This window comes from Peromyscus maniculatus, chromosome 7 (genome assembly GCF_049852395.1).
Source record: "Peromyscus maniculatus bairdii isolate BWxNUB_F1_BW_parent chromosome 7, HU_Pman_BW_mat_3.1, whole genome shotgun sequence".
Classification (NCBI taxonomy): domain Eukaryota; kingdom Metazoa; phylum Chordata; class Mammalia; order Rodentia; family Cricetidae; genus Peromyscus; species Peromyscus maniculatus.
Window position 1 is genome coordinate 68,721,240 of NC_134858.1, and position 19,601 is coordinate 68,740,840.

A 19,601-nucleotide genomic window follows, 5' to 3' on the forward strand; every position below is an offset into this window, starting at 1 on the left:
TTTAAAGAAATTATTTTTGAGACAGAGTTTCAGGCAGTCCAGGCTGGCCTTGAACTCACTGGATAGCCAAAGTCGACCTTGGACTTCTGATCCCCGCTACCTCCACACCTCCACAGTGCTCGAATTACCGGTGTACACCACCATGCCCAATTTATGAGGTGCTAGGAATAGAGTGGACCCAGGAGTCCTGCCTGCTAAGCAGGAACTCTCTGGCTGAGCCCTAGCCTCAGCTCGTGATAATCTGCTTCAGAGCAAGCAGTCCACAGTGTGGGTCTGTGGAATTCCCACAGAGAAAAAAATTCCCTATGCCATTTACAATACACATTTATGATCCCCATCCCCCCCAAACACATATAAGAGCTCCTCCATGGACGAAGGTCAACAGATAAAACAATCAGAATGACTAGCTCCCAAAATCTCGAGAGGATGGCACAGACCTAAAATGTTATAAATGTACTGGGCTTTAGTAGGACACAGTTATAAAAGAAATAAACACTGGGGAAGAGAAAGGTATAAAAATACAATATGAAAACCGGAGATTCAGTGGCTGGTGTTGACCGACTGGTTTAGACACAGTGCCATAGGGAATTAGTGAATTGCCAAGTAGATGTGAGATAAACACATGCAGCCCAGGGATGAAGGGAAGAGTGGTGAGAAATAGAAAACAATGGCTAAGAGACAATCAGGAAAGGTGGAGAAGGCCAGGCATGGTGGGACCCGCCTTTAATCCCAGTACTTGGGAGGCAGAGGCAGGTGGATTTTTGTGAGTTTGAGGCCAGCCTAGTCTAGAGAAAACCTGACCCAAAACAAACAAACAAACAAACAAACAAAAGAGATGGAGAAAGTCACACAGTCAATTTCCAAAACCAGACCACAAGAACGGCAAGGTGACAAAGGTAATAATTCACAATTGGCAAAAATAGGAAATATTTACATTGAAGACAAACCATGAATATTTCCCCTCAATCATGTGATAGAAAAAATCTTAGAATTAATTTTTTTTAATTCTCATATTATCTACCAAAGAAATACAGATTTATAAGGACTAAAGGCTGCTAACAGACCTGAAACAGAAATAAGAGAGACTTGGGATAATGCCTGCAAATTGCCTATTAAAAAGTTGCAGTTTCTAGTTGATCTCTTAGCAAGGAGCACAGTCAGGCAAAAGTGGAAGAACATTTGTTCCACGTCTACCTGCTTGGAAACAGCAAGGACAGGACAAAGAGTTCACCTTTGCAAAGGCTTCCCAAAAGTGGAAGTAAATTTACGTCTGCACTGTCATATTCTCAACAAAATCAAAGGAGAGGGCTTGAAGGGAGGTGTCTGTAGGGAGTGGAGGGGAGGAGTCCCGGGGAAGAGGTGGGAAACTGGAATGCATATGATAAAGATGCATTGTTGACGGGTACAAGGTTGTCAAAGGATAGATAACCTTGTTCTGTCTTTTTAAAACCAGGAATGCTGATACTGACAGTGAACTGAGACATGAAACAAGACTGAGGAGATGGACTAGCTGGTCAGCTAAAGATCGGAAAGAGCTTTGTCATGTGGACTTGCAAACTCCTCAAAAACACAAGGCTGAATACTCAGGGCCCACGCAGGGGGCAAGTGAAGTGGACCTGGGGTGAGGAGAGCTGGTGGAGGCTGTGGGAAGACAGACTGATCAAAGCAGAAACCGCTGGAGTGGAAAGCAAAGAAACCTCTTGTTCAAAACTGTGAAGAGGGCACAGCTACAAGGTTCAGTGGAGACTTCAAGAGCCAGAGAAGGCTATGTAGACGCAGTTCAAAATTAGGGCTTTCAAAACGTTAGTTTTGAAAGTATTAACAATTTTGAAAAAGTATGTGTGAAACTGCAAATGAAACACAATGTCTTTATCTTTCCCTTTCTGTCTTAATTTATTGGGGTTGTTTGTTGAGAAATGTCGCATGTAGCCCAGGTTAGCTTCAAGCTACCCATGTAGCTGAGGTTGGCCATGAATCTGGATCCTCTTGACTCCACCTCCCCAATACATGTGTATGCTTGGCTGAATTTCTTAGATAAATACATCAATTTCCAAAATGGAATCAAGCACAGAAAAATCTAAACTGGACCTATGACTTAAATAAATCTTCCCTCTCCTTGTTTTTTTTATTCCCCACCTTCCTTCAATGTATGTACTAAGTAATCTTTAAGGAGTTAGATAATTCTCACCATATAGAAAGTGTTCTTGGACCAGTGAGATGGCTCAGCAGGTAAAGGTGCTTGCTGCCAAGCCTGACAACCCAAATTGGATCCCCAGGACCCCCATGGTGGAAGGCAAAACTGACAAAAGATTCTCTGACCTCCACATGTGCACATGACCACATAAATACAAAATAAAGAAATAAAATTAAATTTTAAAAAAATTAAGTATTCTACAAAATGGATCTGAGAGAAATAATTCCAACCCATTTCAGGAGGCTAATGCAACCTTAGAACAAAACTAGACAAAGACAATATATAAAAATTATGATGTTGGGGGCTGGAGAGCTGGCTCAGCAGTAAAGAGCTCTGTCTCTTCTTCCAGAGGTCCCAGGTTCGGATCCCAGCACCTATGTGGCAGCTCACAACCATCTGTAACTCTGGTTCCAGGGGATTCAATGCCCTCTTTTGGTCTCTGCAGATACCATGAATGAACATGATACACATGCATACATGTAGGTAAAACATTTATACATATAAAAGAAACAGAAATAAATCTTAAAAAAAAATATGATCTAAATATTTAATAAAGCATTACGTATTAACTGTAGTATAATTAGGGATTAGTACCAAGAATGTAGGGCTTATTTGATGCTAACATTGTTTATCAACAGAATTGATTGCATGAACAGATAAAGGGGACTCACATGTTTATTTCAAATGTTTACAGAAATCTATGTGTTTCATTGTGGTGATACTTTGTTTGTGTTCTAACAAACAAAGCTTGCCTAAAGATCAGAGGGTAGAGCTAGCCATTAGTTAACCATAGAGGTCTGGAGGCCTGTACAGACAGACAGGAAGTGATATTGCTTGGCAGAGAGAGGCAAAAGTTAGCCACTGGGCAAGAAACTGCCCTTGCCTTGACTACTGACAATATGCTGTCCAAATTGGAGAAGCAGGACACAAAAGAAAGTGGCTGCTGAACTTTGCCAATACAAGGTAGGAAGGCCCTTTAGAATACCTTGCTTCACAGAAAAGTCTGTCAGACATTTTAGGCCTGTAGGCCAAAGATGGATGCCCAACATTGCAGAGAAACCTTGGGTGACTGATGATGCAGCCAGCTGTTTCTGTCATTTCTCACGTATTTTGAAAGTCACTTGCTTGCACTTCCTGCTTACTCAGGTAATATTATTTCCTTCTTGGGTTTCTGATGGAGTTGAAGACTTTATAGTTATAGTTTTCCTTGTTACAGGATTCAGAAAAGAAATTCACTAAAGAGATGTAAGGTGTATAGGGTTGAGAGACATAAAAGATAGTTTTGGTAATGCAAGTTAGAATAGAAAGTGAATTAGGTACAACCTTTTGGACTCACCAAGATAGGATAGGTAATGGCATATTTTCTCTGAATTTGTCAAATGTTCATGGACTTAGACATTGTTGATGTATTTATTGCCTGTATATATTGTATATAGTTATTGTACTTATTGTATATAGTTTCTCTTATATTAGTTATAGCCTTTTTTAAATTTTAGACAAAAAGGGGGAAATGTGGTGATATTTTGTTTGTGCTCTAACAAATAAAGCTTACCTAAAGATCAGAGGGTGGAGTTAGCCATTAGTTAACCATAGAGGTCTGGAGGTCTGTACAGACAGACAGGAAATGATATGGCTGGGTGGAAAGAGGGATGTAAGGCAGGCAGAGACAGGAGCTTGGCCCCCTTTTTGGTCTGAGGGGTCATGGAGGTAAGAGGTGACTTTGGCTCCTCCTTTCCTTCTCTGATCTGTCAGCATTTACCCTGATATCTGACTCCAAGTTTTTATTATTAAGATCAATTAGAATTCATGCTACATTTCATTGATGCAGAAATAGTATTCTAAAATATTAAAAAATCAGCCCTAAATAAGAATTCTCTTGAAGCTACAGTATTCCTCAGTATCTCCTAGGGATTATCACATTTAATGACAAAATATCATGAAGTTGACTATAAAATGATAACACGATTATGGCTTCTACTGACACCACACAAGAGATTTAAGCCACGAAAATGACAGCAGAAGAAATCAAATGCTGAAGGAACAGAAAATGGCAAAGTCTTCATTATCCTCAGAAAAAGAAATCCTTGACAATAACAAGAAAGCAATTTTAAAATCTATATGACTGATACAAAGTATAAAATTCTAGTAAAAAGCCAACTAACGATCCACTTTCACATTCATGGATGAGAAAATTCAACATTCTGAAAGTATCAGTTGTAACAAGAATGTCGCATAAAGTCAAGACAAGATATCTAATCCTGCCCATATTTTCTCTTAAAGAATTTGATAAGTTAATTAATACTGAAATTCATATAGAGGAATAAAAGGTTGACGATATTGAAAAATAGGGACAATTTTAAAAATGAAAGATAATTAGAAAGTGATAGTAACAAAAAATACGTGACATTAGTACAAGTCTGGACATTAGTCATATCATTGGATCTGATTGGTCTAGACACAGAAATGAAACACACACACACACATATATGAACTGGAATATGACAAAGATGTCATCAAAATACATGGGGAACAGAAAGTCTGCTCTGAAATGGGGCTAGGCCAGCTGTCTTTCCAGACAGGGATGGCAGACACCTACTCTACAACACACATACATCCAAAGTCTAATGACTTGGAGCTCTAAATATGAAAAGCAAAGCAGTTAACCATGATAAGCCACAAAGTGTCTTTAGTGTCTGGTTCTAAAATAAGTATCCATATCCTATAGTTATGAAGTAAAAGTTTGAATTCCCAAAGAGATTTGATGTGGAAGACAAGAGCAGGGAGCAGACCATGTTCTAAATGCACGTGTTTTCACAGGAGAGGAAAACCTGATGGTTCGAGAAATGTGTGCAGAGGGGATCATCATACCAGGCATGATGAAAATTACTACTGAGATTCTCTGTCCTATCTTTCAAGTGAGTGAGCAAAAAATATGAAAATAGGATGTTAATGCACATACTTGAATATACAGAAAATGGAAAAAAATCATAGGTTGCTACTGGAAGCACAAATTTGAAATCACTTTGGAAAGAAGTCTAAAAACACACACAAAGTTGATGAAGTAGGTACTGTGGGGCCAACAAACCTAGACACACACCCAAGAGGACCATTGCAAGCATGTACAGGGGACCTGTTCGAAGACGTCCACTACAGGAACTCGGACTGTAGTGGTCCACAGCTCTGAGTACACCAGTTCATGAGGACATGGTACAGAGGAATTAATACGCTTATATCCCAATATGTTAATCCAAAAAGGGGTCTTTGAGGTGAAATCTGAAGTGGTAGAAGATACGAAGACTACAAAGCCATGTATGAATCTGCCGAAACAGTAATACATGGTTACATGAAGAGTCAGAAGCACAAATTCAAAAGCATCTCCAGGAATGTTCACTTTAGCATAGTGGGAAGAAAGCAGATTCTAATCCTGGCTCTGCGGTTTGCATGCTTGGACAAGTCACTTACTCACACTAGGCCTTAATTTCCTTATCTGTAGCAAGAGAGCAATCCCCTCACCTCAGGAGACTTTGTAAAGGAGAGCATCTGGTTGTGAAAGTTGTGTTGGATAAGTGATGACCCATTCATGCCCCCTTTTCTTGTCTTTATCATACTTGTCAGAGGAGGGCCTGCTACCCTCTGCATCTCAAGCCTCTGTGGAACTCCAGGGGTTTAGCTCTTCCACAGGATCTGAGTTCAAACCTTAGGCTTTCTTAAGCTACAAAACACCCAAGGGCAGAAGCATGAAGGGCTTCTCCTCACATACAGATCATAAATAATTAACAACACGGCAAGAAGTTGGTAGGATTGAGAGTTTTTACTGAGGTTCTGGTTGGGGACAAAGGATGGCATCAGACAACAGAGAGCACATCAGACTGAGAAGACCCTGACAGCCCTGACGAACTACCCGTCTGGGTTAGCTGTGTGCTGCTCGAACAAAGCATCTAGACAAAACAGCACGTAAGAAGGAAAGATTGGCTGGACGTGGTGATATATGCCTATGATCCTAACATGTGAGAGCTGGAAGCAGAAAGATCAGTTCAAGGCCAACCAACTCACCTACACAGTAAGATAGTGGGCAGCCTGGACTACGTGAAACCTTGTCTCAAAAACAAAACAAGAAAGAGAGTAGAGGGAGAGAAAGATGAAGACGAAGAAAGATTTATTTTTGGCTCATAGCTTGAGAGGTTTAAGTTGATGGTTTGGACATTTGCCTTAGGGTTTTTGGTGTGGGATATAGCCTGTCAGGGAGTCACATGGTGAAGGAAGCAAAATGAGAAAGGGAGAGACCAGTCCTCGGTGACTTAACTTCCTCAGCGGAGCCCATGCTTCTCAGTAGCACCCCAGGCTGTGGACCATGCCCTTAACACACAGGCTTTTGGCAGATGTAGGATCTAAACTGTAGCACCGTCTTTGGCCACAAGGAGCCAGGGCACTGCTGACTGCAGACACTTCTAACTCACCACCACAGGCCAACTGGAAGTTCTGGCTTCCTGTGACCCTCCATCTTCATCATTCAAGGCTTCAAGTTGGAGGTGGTTTTGCAAAGCAATGAGCTAGAAGAGTATTTGGGGGAGGAAAGAGAAAGGCTATGACTGAACCATAAAGAGAGGAGTTGAGTAAGGGGTCTCTTGAGACCCAGTTCTCAGAAGGTCCTTTGTCATGAGACAAAAGAGATATCTCATACCAGGAGTGATGGTGCACACTTTTAATCTCAACACTCAAGAGGCAGGGGCAGGCAGAACTCTGTGAGTTCGAGCCCAGCCTGGTCTACATAGCAAGTTTCAGGCCAACTAGAACTATATAATGAGACCCTGTCCTGGGGGTGGGGGTGGGGGTGGGAGTGGGGGGTGGGGGTGCAGAGTGGGAAGAGGTCTCCAAGGGAATCCAGAAAACAGACAACCTAAAAGAGAGTTATGCACCGCATGGTCAGTAGGGTCGGTAGGCTGAACACCTCAGGACCCAAGTGTTGCTTTGAGTATGTTTGTAGGAAACAAAGATTCCCAAACTGCTAGTAGACCTTCTAGTAAATGTCCCAACCACAATCATATCTGCTCTGAGTTGTCATCATTTGACATCTCTAATGTCTAATAATGTCTTGTAAGCTATAAAAATTAACCTGGTTTTCAGGGGGAAGGGGTTAATTCTTGTCAAATGATGGTGTTTTAGGAATGGCTGCAGTCAGCATGTCAAGACCAGCTCTTGTAGTCAAAGGCCAGCACTGATCTGGTCACTTTTCTTTCTCTGTATTCCAGGAAAGGTAGAAACAAGGAAGAGTCCAGATGAGAACACTCTGTGTTCACGGGAGGCAAAGCAGACGTGAAGCCCGGGTGCCTAAGGCAGGCCTGCTGGCTCTGGGCTGATTCAAAGGACACAGAATTGCATCAGCCTGGACACCAGCTCCTCTTTCAACAAGAAGGGTCAGTGACATGTGCCTATCCACCCTTATCTTAGTACTCAGTGTTTCTGAATAATGTAGTAGATCAAAATTGCCGTGGATTAAGCCCTATGAAGTGGGTGTTCCCTTTAATCAGGAGGCTAGGTTTTTTTCACAATTTAACTGTTTGAAATGCCGACCACGTGTTCTCATTTGAAACATCTCCCTGGTAGGAAACGTACTTGCAGACTGAAACACATGCACTTTATGGTAACAACATTTCCGACTGGTATGTCTGACCTAGATTCTGCCTAGATCGGAACTAGGAATCTGGTGACACCCACAGAGAGGTGCCAGTCATGGAGGAGGGCAATAACAAGGAATACAGGACCCTGTGCTCTTCAGGGTCTGTGATATCTGTGGTCTACCGTGTCTGCTTCCTCCCTTCCTCACACTGCCCACATCCCTACCCCTCAGGGTTCTGTGTTCCAGGACAATTTCTTTTGATTTCTTTCCAGGGCACAGATCAAGGGCATTGCATTTATTTAAAGCAGTTAATTATTTGTTCTTTTTTTTGTTTGTTTTTTTACTCTTGAGATGCCGAACGATAGTTCTCTCGTACAGAAGAAGCTTTGGTAGTAAGAAGAATTGAGGATCTTCCTCATCGCCCATAGCTCTCACCTCAGAAGGATGCCCTTCCTGAGTAGGAAGCTTGCTGGGATATTCCCCTCAGCATCAAGGTTAAGAGGAGCTTTGTATCAAAGAATCCTAAAAGGTATGGAAAGTATGCAAACACACAGAACAAAGAAAGGCCAACATATTTCTATATCACAACATCATGACAGGTCCTGAGCAGTTCAGTGGAGGAAGAGATTTTGATTCTGTGTGTACTTATGGGGTCCCATTTGAGTTAGTATATAGCTTTGTGGAAGATACAGAGGAAAGCCATCTTGAGATTCCCAGGAGGAGACAGATGGGGGTGGGGACTCCCAGGCAGAAAAAGGGGAAAGGGAGCCCCCCCCAAAATTGCTATGACCATTTCTGATGCCAGGGACTTTCCGTGACATGTACATTGACTTTTCACCTCTGTGATGTGTTAACTCCTTTCAAGGGGTCTGGGACTCAAGGAGACCAAACTCATCGTGGAAGACCATAAAAGAGCTAAGAAGTGCAGCTTCCTGGGAATCTCAGGGCTAATGCAACCCCGGCAGTTGGCTGTTCCCAGGCTGCAAGTCCAGGTGTGAGTGTTTCCAGTCTTTGGCTCCCTCATATCTGCATTTCATGTGTGTCCACCCATATAAACAGTCTTTTTATTTTTTACACAGGAGAGGCAAAGACACTGGGTCCTGGGTGCCATGCCTCATCAGCCTGGCTATCCATTCACCATTCAATTCTTATGGCCACCAGCGCATGGCTTCCAGCTACAGAAATGCTGAAGTGGGTTTGTGGGGAGGTAGGGGCAGGGGGCCTGATCTACCATACAGTCTCCCCAAAGGAACTGTAAGAAGTGAAATGGCAGGCATAAGATCTGGAATTAGAAAGAAATCCACTGTGCACCTTCCGGGTGTGGGCCTTTATTTCTTTGAGGTCTCTCCCTTCTCTCCCCCCCAACTGTTTACGAACGATAATACAGAAGCTAACTGTTAGTTGCAGCTTGTTACTACTGATACAACTATTAACTCACAGCAGCAATGAATGTGGCTATCTTGGTGATTAAACAACTACAGAGCCTGATACATGTTGGGAACTTGCCACACGCTCCCTGTCAAAATGACAAACCTTCCCTCCACACGAAGGCAGATACATTGCCAACCTTTCTCTAATGCCAGTGAGGATAAAAGGCCAATGGCTAAAAGGTCGCAGTGTCTAACAGGCCAAATTCCAGTTCATTCTTCAGCTTATGACTTAGTTATTTTTGTTTTGAGCCATAGTTTACAAGAAAATTTTTTAATGGACCTTTTCTTTCTCAAAGGCTACCAATGGGCCTCCTTGGCCATCTCAGCCATGGCATGAATGAGTTTGAGGGGACTCTGACAGAAGCAGATTTTAAGATGATGTCAGACTCCTGGGATCTAAGGAGCCAGGAGTGGTCCTCACCAGCCTCCGCCGTCTTTCCAATGTGCTCCTCTCAGGCCTTGTCAAGAGGGAAATCTTTACTAGAAAAAGCCAGGCAAGATTTGCATTCACCAGTAGACCAGGATTAATGTAGTGGGATGAACTTGTGCAGAAGTGTGTGTTTCAAATAACAAGGACCCCGTCCAGGTTTGATAGAGAAATGAGCAGAGATGAATTTCAGTGAAATGTCTCCTGACAATGCCAGCCACTACGGACGGACGGAAGCCACTATGGACAGAAGCCACTACGGACAGAAGCTGAGAAAGCAGCAGCAACCCACAGATCTGCCTTCCATGCATAACAGAGTGGAGGGCTCTCTGAACTTGGAGGGAAGGGTGGCTGAGCTTGGAGCGAGGGGTGCCTGACTTTAGCAGACCAGTGAAGGTAGTAGCATGTGAGCCTGTAATTCTGGAAGCTGATCCACTGCATGACCCTACCTTGGTGCTGCTATGTGCTGGGAGTTTAGTAACTTGAGAGGAGTATTAGATCCAATGTGGATGAGGCTGATCCCCACTCCAGGGGCGGCGTCTGTCCTCCAGCTGTATGAGGATTTGTTGTTTAAAAAAACACACTTCTGCTGGGCGGTGGTGGTGCACGCCTTTAATCCCAGCACTTGGGAGGCAGAGGCAGGCGGATCTCTGTGAGTTCAAGGCCAGCCTGGGCTACCAAGTGAGTCCCAGGAAAGGCACAAAGCTACACAGAGAAACCCTGTCTCGAAAAACAAAACAAAACAAAATAAAAAAATCACACTTCTTATTTGCACCTCTCCTTCAGGCTTTAGCAAAACAGAACATGACAATCAAAGTTTTAGATTATGCCAAGCTCTCCTTTAGTAAATAACTATATGGCGTAAATAGGAATTAGTCATTCATGACAGAATTACCTTTAGTCAGAAGACATAAAGTTCGGTTTTCTCCCATGCAACATTCATATAGTCTATGTCTAGCTTCTGCCTGGAATAATTGGTCTGTGCGGGTGAAACTGCTCTCACACCATAGAAGTCAACACAGAAGAACACGGTGACCACCAAAGGCGTGGGATTACTCCCCATCAGCCACCAAGTGGTCCAGTCTGCAGGAGACATCAAGGAGATGCCCTCCAACTTATACTGATACCGTCCACCTGGAGACCGCATGAGATCCTACAGGGTGAGGCCTTGGGCCTCAAGAGTGACCTGCCCCACTTCACATACCACTGGTAAACTTCAGTGTGCTTGAACTATGTTTCTGATTGATCGATTCTAATTTGAGGTTCCCACAAGCCCTTCCTTGGGGTACCACTGGTTGGCTTGTGCATCTCCCAGAACTCAGAGAAACCCTGAATTTACAGATTATAAAGGATTCTGTGAGGGGTGCCGAGGAAGAGAAGAATGAAGGGTAAGAGGAGGGGTGTATATTCCACACCTACCCTCTAGGAACCTCCTTCAGTTATTGTCTGGATTGCTCAGTTCAATGACCTCTTCGGCGTTTTTGGAGACTTCACAACATAGACCAGACTAAAGCTTGAAGGGGCCCAGTGAGGAAGAGGTGAAAGCGTTGTCTAAGGCTACACAACCAGGTTGTGGCTGGGAGGCTTTGCTCAGAGGGAGAGTGGATGCCTATCATGTACAAGACTTCCGGGTTCATTCCAGGCACCTAAAAACCAAGCTAATAGAAGTCACTGCATGTAGAGCCAGCCAGGATCGTCTGTCCAGATTCTTCTCTTCCCATCTCTGTAATGACATTCCTTCCTCCAGGGGATGATGCTGACTCCTTCTGAAATGGGAGTCTTATAGCCTATAATCACTGGGGTAGTTCCAGGGAATTATTTTATGGCCAGCTTGGAGAGCGCAGGGGTGGAGGTTGAGAATTTCTGGCCTTGGGGACAGCAAGCCCTACTAATTCAAGGCTGGCGTCGGGGATGAAAGCAGGAGGATATCGGGATAGGAGAGGATGGTACATGGCTGCATGATCTCAATGGTGAGTGGCTGGATGCAACTTCATCTCCTCGATGTGTAATGGAATTATGAAACCAAATCTTAAGAAACAAGGAAGGGCTTTAAACTTCTTCAGTTGCAAAAAGGAAGTTGAGCTCACTTCTTCTTTGTTTTCTACCTTAAGACTTGATATAGGCCTTGCTTCATTTTTCTGCATAAGTCACCGGAGGCTGAAGTCAGCCTGTGGTGACAATGGTTTTTTAGAGTCAGACTGTCAGATATCATGACCCAAGATGGACATGGGGGCTTACACCTTTAACCCCAGCACTCTGGAAGCAGAGGTAGGCAGATTTTTATGAGTTTGAAGCCAGCTTGGTCTATATAGTGAGTTTTAGGCCAGCTAGAGCTACATAACGAGACCTTTTCTAAAAAAACAAAAAAAAACAAACAAAAAAAAAAATCTAAGCATCTCTATATCTGGTGGAGGGCAATTTTCCACGAAGCTCTGGCTGGAATGAGAAGACTCAGGGCCTTTTTTCTTTTCTCTTTTTTCCTCTAACTGCCCTGACCTAAGTTCTGAGCTTGGCTTTGGTGAGAATAAGTAGGAGCTTCCCTCCAGGGAAAGGTAAGAAGTCAAAACCGGTCTTTTTACCTCTCCCTGTCTTGACATTCTATCCCTATCCTTAACAATCCAAAGCCAAGAACTTTCTTTTTTTTTTTTTTTTTTTTTTTTTTTTTTTTTTTTTGGTTTTTCGAGACAGGGTTTCTCTGTGTAGCTTTGCGCCTTTCCTGGAACTCACTTGGTAGCCCAGGCTGGCCTCGAACTCACAGAGATCCACCTGGCTCTGCCTCCCGAGTGCTGGGATTAAAGGCGTGCGCCACCACCGCCCGGCAAGAACTTTCTAATGTGTAAAACTTGCTGGCAATTTTCTAGAATCTTGAAAAAATGAAATTGTGCCTGAATTAGGGTTTTTGTGCTTAAAGAAAAATTAAAACAAAATAAATAGTTGTCCCATGACAATAATTTTCTCTTTACAAAGGGTGGGAGTCCAGCTAGCAATTTAGTGTCTGATGACTTCTGTGATGCAGTAAGAGCCTGGGGCCAGGGCTCACACCACATTAGCAACTACACAACCCTCTCTCTCTCATAGCTGAACAAATCTTTGCAGATATTCTTAGACCCAGTCCTTGTTTATATCTACAAAGTTCTTGTAACTGTCTACTTAAAGATCTTCAGAGATTTGCTGAGGCCAAGTTAGATCAAAGGGGGAAAATGATACGAAACCCACACAGGACGACATATACACCACCCCACCCCACATGGTAAGATGGGTCAGTGGATGAAAGCACCAAGTCTGATGACCTGACTGCCATCCCTTGAGCCCACATGGTGGAAGGAGCGCCAACCCCAGCAGGTTGTTTACACACACACACACACACACACACACGCACGCACGCACGCACGCACACACACACACACACACACACACACACACACACACACACGCACACACAGTGAGAAAGAGAGAGAGAGTCTAAATAAATAAATAGATGTGTAGTGTTTTGTTTTTGTTTTTTTTTTTCCAGAGCCGAGGATCAAACCCAGGGCCTTGCCCTTACGTTCCACCACTAAGCTAAATCCCCAACCTTGTTTTTAAAGTTAAATGATCTGACAACACTGCCCTTGCCAGGCACCTTTCTTGGTAACCAATAAATATGCTGTTCATATTTATTGACCATTAATGCTTATTCCAGGTGACTCTGTCACCTGATGGGGAGCAAGCAGAGCACACAGATCAGTTCCTCCTCTAGAAGAAATTTCTAGCAACTCACTCTTTCATCACACAGCCGTTTCAGACACTGAAACGAAGAGAGTACTCCGCTCTCCCCACCCCCACTCCCATCCACCGCCTGGGGGAAGCGTTAAGAGCAAGCAAAATTCTCATGGTATGGTCACCAAACAGCCAAACCACCAAGACAGTCACTTGCAGCTTCCTGGAAGTGGCTGGATCTGATAATCAAAGAAGACAAAAGAAAAACAAATGCCTGTTCCAGCGGCTTGGCAGCCAGGCAGGTGGCGGCGGCGTTGGATCAGAACTGGGGAAATCGGGAAATACTCACAATCATTATAAAGGTGCCCAGGAACTCAGAGATTGTCTCCTTAGCTAGCCGGCTTTTCAGGGCCAGCCTCTGTGTGAGGCTCCTCTTGGTGCGTTCCTTCTCAGAAGGCATCTCGGGGTTTCTGCCAGAGGTGCGCCTTCCACCAAGGCCTGCTTGCTCTGGTCCTTGTCCTCACTACCACATAAAGAGAGGAACACTTAGCTCCTGGTGGATTCCTGGAGATGGCTGGGGAGATACTGACTATGCAAAGGCCGGCCCAATTGGAGGCTGTGACTTAATCCTTGTCTGCTTCGGGCCGGCAGTCCGTCCCTGCCCGCTGCTATTTGCTTGAATTAGTGAGTTATAACCCCAAATCCTCAAAATGATCCTGGCAGATTAATCATTACCTTTATTCACTGGCTTCCTTTTATTTGTTGGCTTTTTAATTTTTTTTTTTTCCAGGAGATGAGAAAAGAGATGCTTGTGTGGGTTGTGTTGCCAAACCACAGAGATGGGCCTTAGTCCAGAAGAGATTTATGTTACACAATTTCTGCCTTCTGATGATTTGTTTTCTCCTATTCGGAAGTGGGCGGGCAGTTGGGGTGTAATTTAGAATTGTCAAGTCAGGTATGGATCTCGTCACTGGGAACACTCTCTACAGAAGGTTTGCATTTAAACTGGAGGGTGTAAGGGAAAGGAGCCTCCTTGTCACAATCTAGCAGTGCCTCCTGGATTTCAGGAAACCACTCCAGAGCTGCTAAGGACTGCTCTAAAGACAGGTAAACTAACACAAGGGGATGGGCAGGCAGCTGGAAGGCTTCACAGTGTGAGTTTATGGGACAAGATGGGAACTCCCTCTTGTTTACAGAACTGGTCTCCCTATCTGCTGAGCAGCTTTAGGATTCAAGACTCAGAAAGACAGAGAAAGCAGCAATACACACCAGAGAGCCGAGATTCCAGCCCCTTGAGCAGGGAGGGCAGTCCAACTCTGCCATCCCAGTTAAAGAAAGGGGTGACTCTGGCCCACTAAGGCGGCTAGTTCAAATCTGATGAATTAAGATCCTTGCAGGCAACAGACTACATTTGAAAATAGCTTCTTGTCCTGCCCAATAAGCAAGCCCTGATTTCCAGAGCTGGTTTGTCTGAAAAGATGGAAATTCAGCTATTGTCTCTCAATAACCCCAGGCAGTCCCACTGAATTCAGACCCACACTGGGCTCCCTCCCTCCCACAGAGCAGCCAGCCCAGTTTTGCTTCTCATTGGGGCTCTCCCCTCCCTTTCTTTGCGGGAGGCCTCCAATCTTTTCCAGTTGAGGAGGCAGGCAGGAAGGAGTGAGGAGAGGATCTGAGGAAGGCAGCTGGGGAGAGACCAATGGCAGGACCAAACACACCTAAGCCGCACCTAAATTTCATAGTTCAGACCAGAGAGGTCACATTATAACAAAACCAGGGTAAAACCTAGCATTTGGGCCTTAGCTCCTGATTACCTGGTCATGGAGAAGATGGATAGAACCCAGAAATTTGCTTTAACTCCTGGCTAGGTGATCGTGGATAGCACAGTCTTGGAGAGTTTCCTGTGACCACACTATGCCCAAGTCCTGGTGGCTAGACCAGAGGAACAGGACTTGATTGTTCTGACTTCAGCTAACAAGACAAAGGGTGTTCTTCGGAGTCTTCATTCACTCACCTGACAAATATTTATGGCATACTTGCTGTGTGCCAAGCACAGCCCTTAGCAAAAGAGTGCAGGGCAGTCTTCCTTGCCTGTCACAGGGCTGAACATGACGGAGACCAACATAAGGGAAACACTCACACGGGCACAAATAGACAACATGTAGCCGAGACACATGACCCACGGGTGGGGGGGGGGCTGTATTCCTATGTGCAAGTACAAGGGAAGTTCACCTTGTTGGAGAGATCTCTGTAGTGTCTCCCAGGAAGCCACGTCTGAGCTGAGATCAGGAGGCCAAGGGTTACTCACGTGAAATGGGGAAGGAAGTGGATGTGAAAGGCTCTGAGGGGTGGAGTAGGGGCAGCAAGGTGCCTATCAGAGAATGAGAGACACACCCAGTGCGGTTAGCCTCCGGGGAGAACGAAGGAGCAGGGTGCAGGACGAGCTAGAGTCAGGGAACCAGACTCTAGTGAGCCTTGGGAACTGTATGTCGGGGTAGAAGTGTCATAAATTACTGGAGCAGATGAGGCAGGCAAATGAGATCATTAGACCTTTAAGCGGATGAAAAGATCACCCTCTGCTAACCGGCCCTGATGAACTACTGGTAACTGATGAATTCTGTGACCAGTGTAACAAGTGGGGAGCCCACCAGGCTCCAGGGAGTATCTCCAACCCCCTGGCCACACAGACAGTCCTGGATAAAATCAGTGGGTCACAAGCCAAGTGGTGGTGGTGCGTGCCTTTGATCCCCACACAGAAGGAAGTAGAGGCAGGAAAGATCTATGAGTTCAAGGCCAGCCCTGTCTACAAGAGCGAGTTCCAGGACAGTCGGGACTAGGCAGAGAAACCTTGCTCGAAAAGAACAACACAAAAAGACATGTTTGTGAGAAGGGGTCCTCTGGGGAGGAGGAGAAAGAATGACAGGGTGGGGGAGGGAGATAACAAAGGGTGGGGGCTGGAAGTCAACAGAATGCCCTAAGCACACATCAATGAACAAATTTAGCCAATTAAAATCTGATAAGCCAGCGGTGGTGGCGCACGCCTTTAATCCCAGCACTCAGGAGGCAGAGGCAGGCGGATCTCTGTGAGTTCAAGGCCAACCTGGAGTACAAAGAGTTCCAGGACAGGCTCCAAAGCTACACAAAGAAACCCTGTCTCGAAAAACAAAAAACAAAACAAAACAAAATCTGATAAGCCTAGCTGTGAGTTGGAGAAGGGATCAAAAGGAGCCTAAAACAGCCATCCATAGATCCATGTGGGGGTGTCACATTATTCTAGAGCTGAGTGGCAGCTTTCACAAGGAAAAAGTGGAAGCTGCTGAAGGGCCCTTTGCATTCTGTAATGGAGAGGGTTAGTGGGACCTGGCAAACAAAAGGACCCGTCAAGGTATTTTGCTGGGTACTTAGCTGACTGGGGAAAGCCGCACAAAGTCTTTGGGGAAGAGCCCTGGAGAAGACCAGAACTGTAGTGAGGACAGTGAACTGGACCTATGTGAAAAGGAACCACAGGTGCATAGAGAGATAAGACGTGGGAAGCAATGTGGGCCCACTTGAAAAGGGTGTGTTCAGGGAGGTGACAAATGAAGCCATTAGGACTGATCAGGAGAGAGAGAGTGTGAAGATCCTAGAAATAGAGATTGAGCAAATGTAGTTTATGCTTAGGTGAAGGTTAGCATCTGCTGTTGACTATTTATCACCGTGACTCATCATCAAACACAATGCCTCACTTCTGTCCCCAGACACCAAGCAAAACCTCCCAAGTACCCTAAGAAAGTAAGCAGAGAACATCACCCTGCCCTTTCTCCACCTTGGAGGGACCTTTGTGGAAATACCCTCCCCTTCCATGCTCTAAGTGGATACACGAGACTACTGGTAATCTCCATCCATGCAGTCATCAGTCAATCCATCCCAGGGCTGTTCCTCCTTCAAAATCTTTAACACTAAGATTCATTTCACTGATTGAAATGTCCATTCCTCATTTTCTTTCATCCATACTCTTTCTGAAATCTGCTTGGCATCATTCTCAGAAAGCCAGCCTCCCCTCCCACCGAGTCCTTACCATGGGCTTGCCTGGCTTCATGATGTACTTACCTGCATCTCGGGTTCCACTGACCTGTTGACCCTCGTCTACATCCTCGTTGCCCAAGCCCAACTGTGAGTGTGCTTGGCCGTGGCTTTTTCTCAAGTGTGCTCTCCCCAGACATCTGGACGATACTCAGGAAACTCATATGATGTATGGATTGTCCCCATGGCAGGTAATCAAGGCACAGCATCAGCATTGCTATTGTGGCCTCAGTTAACCGGTCATGTCCTTGGCTCCAGATTTTACCATGAATTATAATCATCCATCTTTTTGGGGCTGGACCCCCAAGGACTCTGAATACACTTGATCATCTGGATCCCACCATGATTCCTTCTCCACAGCAGGCACATGCCCCCCTAGGCCCCTCCAGCTCCCACTGCCAGCCTTCCAGCACAGCTGATTTCTTCCCCGGGATCCCATAGGAAAACAGGTGCGGCTCATCGGCTATGATTCTTTTCGTGTCCCTCCTTCTTCAACATGTGCCCCAGTTCTGTTTCTGTGTCCTCTCCCTTTCTTCTTGCAGTGAACCCCCTTTTGGCACTCTGATCCAGCCTCCAGGGACTCTGGCCAGTTAATATTCCCCTCACCTCCTTTATTTCCTAAACTGGCTCTTATCCCAGGGTCCAAAACAAACCCGAGTTTCTCTTATGATGAAAACATTCTTTCAAAGTTGTTTTACTTCAAATTACCATTTCATCTGGCTGTTCCATTTTTCCCCCTCATTTTTTTTTTGAGGGAGAGATAAACTTTTCTGAATATAAAATCATATTAACTCAAAAAAGCTATAAACATTTAAAGTAAAACATCAAAATCTCATAACCCCTGGCCTCAGAAATAACCAGAATTAGAATAGGACCCCTATAGGATTCTCATTAGTAGATATGTATAAATAGTTTTCCTCCTAAAAAAGTGAGACATTTACTTGATCAAACTGGCTTTGCTCCCTTAGAATCAATTCTGTTCCTTTCTATGCCAATGTATAATTCATCTGTCTAATGACTGTGCAATATTCTCTTGTACAAATGTGCCATATTTAAGCAAGCTCCTTTTAGCAGAAAGTTGGTTATTTCTACTTCTATTCAAACAGAGCCCCAGACCTCCCAGCTCCATTTGGGACATCACCACCGTAAAAAGTCAATAGCAGACCCTTACCAGGCAACCGCAGTGGATGGGTGGGTGGTTTTCTAAGTGCCCACAGTGCCATCCCCCTCCCGCGCCCCTGGTGCTAGGAAGAACAGGAGCTGTTAACAGTTACTACGTGACATCACCTTCTCCCACCCTCTCCACCCCCTCCACCTATGCTGACTGTGGGCTCCTGACCAGCCAGGATAGGAAGGGCACGATTCCAGCCATCTTTCTTGTATCCCAAAGAAGATACATTTGGGCGCAGGTGCCCTGCACGTAGCAACTGGTCTCCGTTTCCACTGCCTTGGCCAGATGCCCTATCCTCTCTACAATAACTCAACTGACCTACAACACTGAAGGCCTCAGCTGGCTCTTTGAACGGAACCTGTGTCGGCTGGGCATGTGAAATGCCCTGTGGGATATAGACCACCCTGCTCCAGCTGCAGGACTTGGCCAGATGTGGGAAGCTGCAAACTGCTGAAGTCATCTGTCATTCAGTCATCCTGTGGCAGAAGGCTCTGCTCTGGTGGACTCCTCACTCCAGCGACTCCATCTTCCTTTCATCTTTGTCGGGAGAAAAGCCACGACAATAACAAATCCTCTATCTCCAGATAATGCTGCCTTGAGCCGTGCACCAGACAGGCAAAGGCGTTGACCTGAGTGTTGGAGAGACCAAGCTTCTGATGAGGAAAATGTCATACCATTACTTTATCATAAAGCTAATGCTGTTTCACTAGTTATACTTGGGAAAAGACTGAACTTAATTCTAAAGTTCATTTGTGGCACACACCTTTAATCTCAGCACCTGGGAGGTAGAGGCAAGTGATCTCTGTGAGTCTGGGCCAGCCTGGGCTACAGAGCTAGTTTCAGGACAGCCAGGGTTACACAAACCTTGTCTGGAAAAACAAAAAACAAAAATAATAATAATGAGAAACAAATCATATTGGGAAAGACATTAAAAATATAAAATGTGTATCTAAAATCACAGTTTAAATTCTGGGTTGTATATGTGTGGGTGTATATGTATA

General features: G+C 44.8%; 1 protein-coding gene across 1 annotated transcript in view; it reads right to left on the reverse strand.

The window, feature by feature from the left end:
• The window catches only part of Aqp9 (aquaporin 9), a 48,937-nt gene extending 34,868 nt beyond the window's left edge, over positions 1–14,069 (reverse strand). The window contains exon 1 of the mRNA XM_042281222.2: positions 13,717–14,069. Coding sequence (XP_042137156.1) covers positions 13,717–13,827 — 111 coding nt within the window. The 5' untranslated portion in view covers positions 13,828–14,069. The remainder of the gene's footprint in view (positions 1–13,716) is intronic.
• Positions 14,070–19,601: the final 5,532 nt, after the last annotated feature.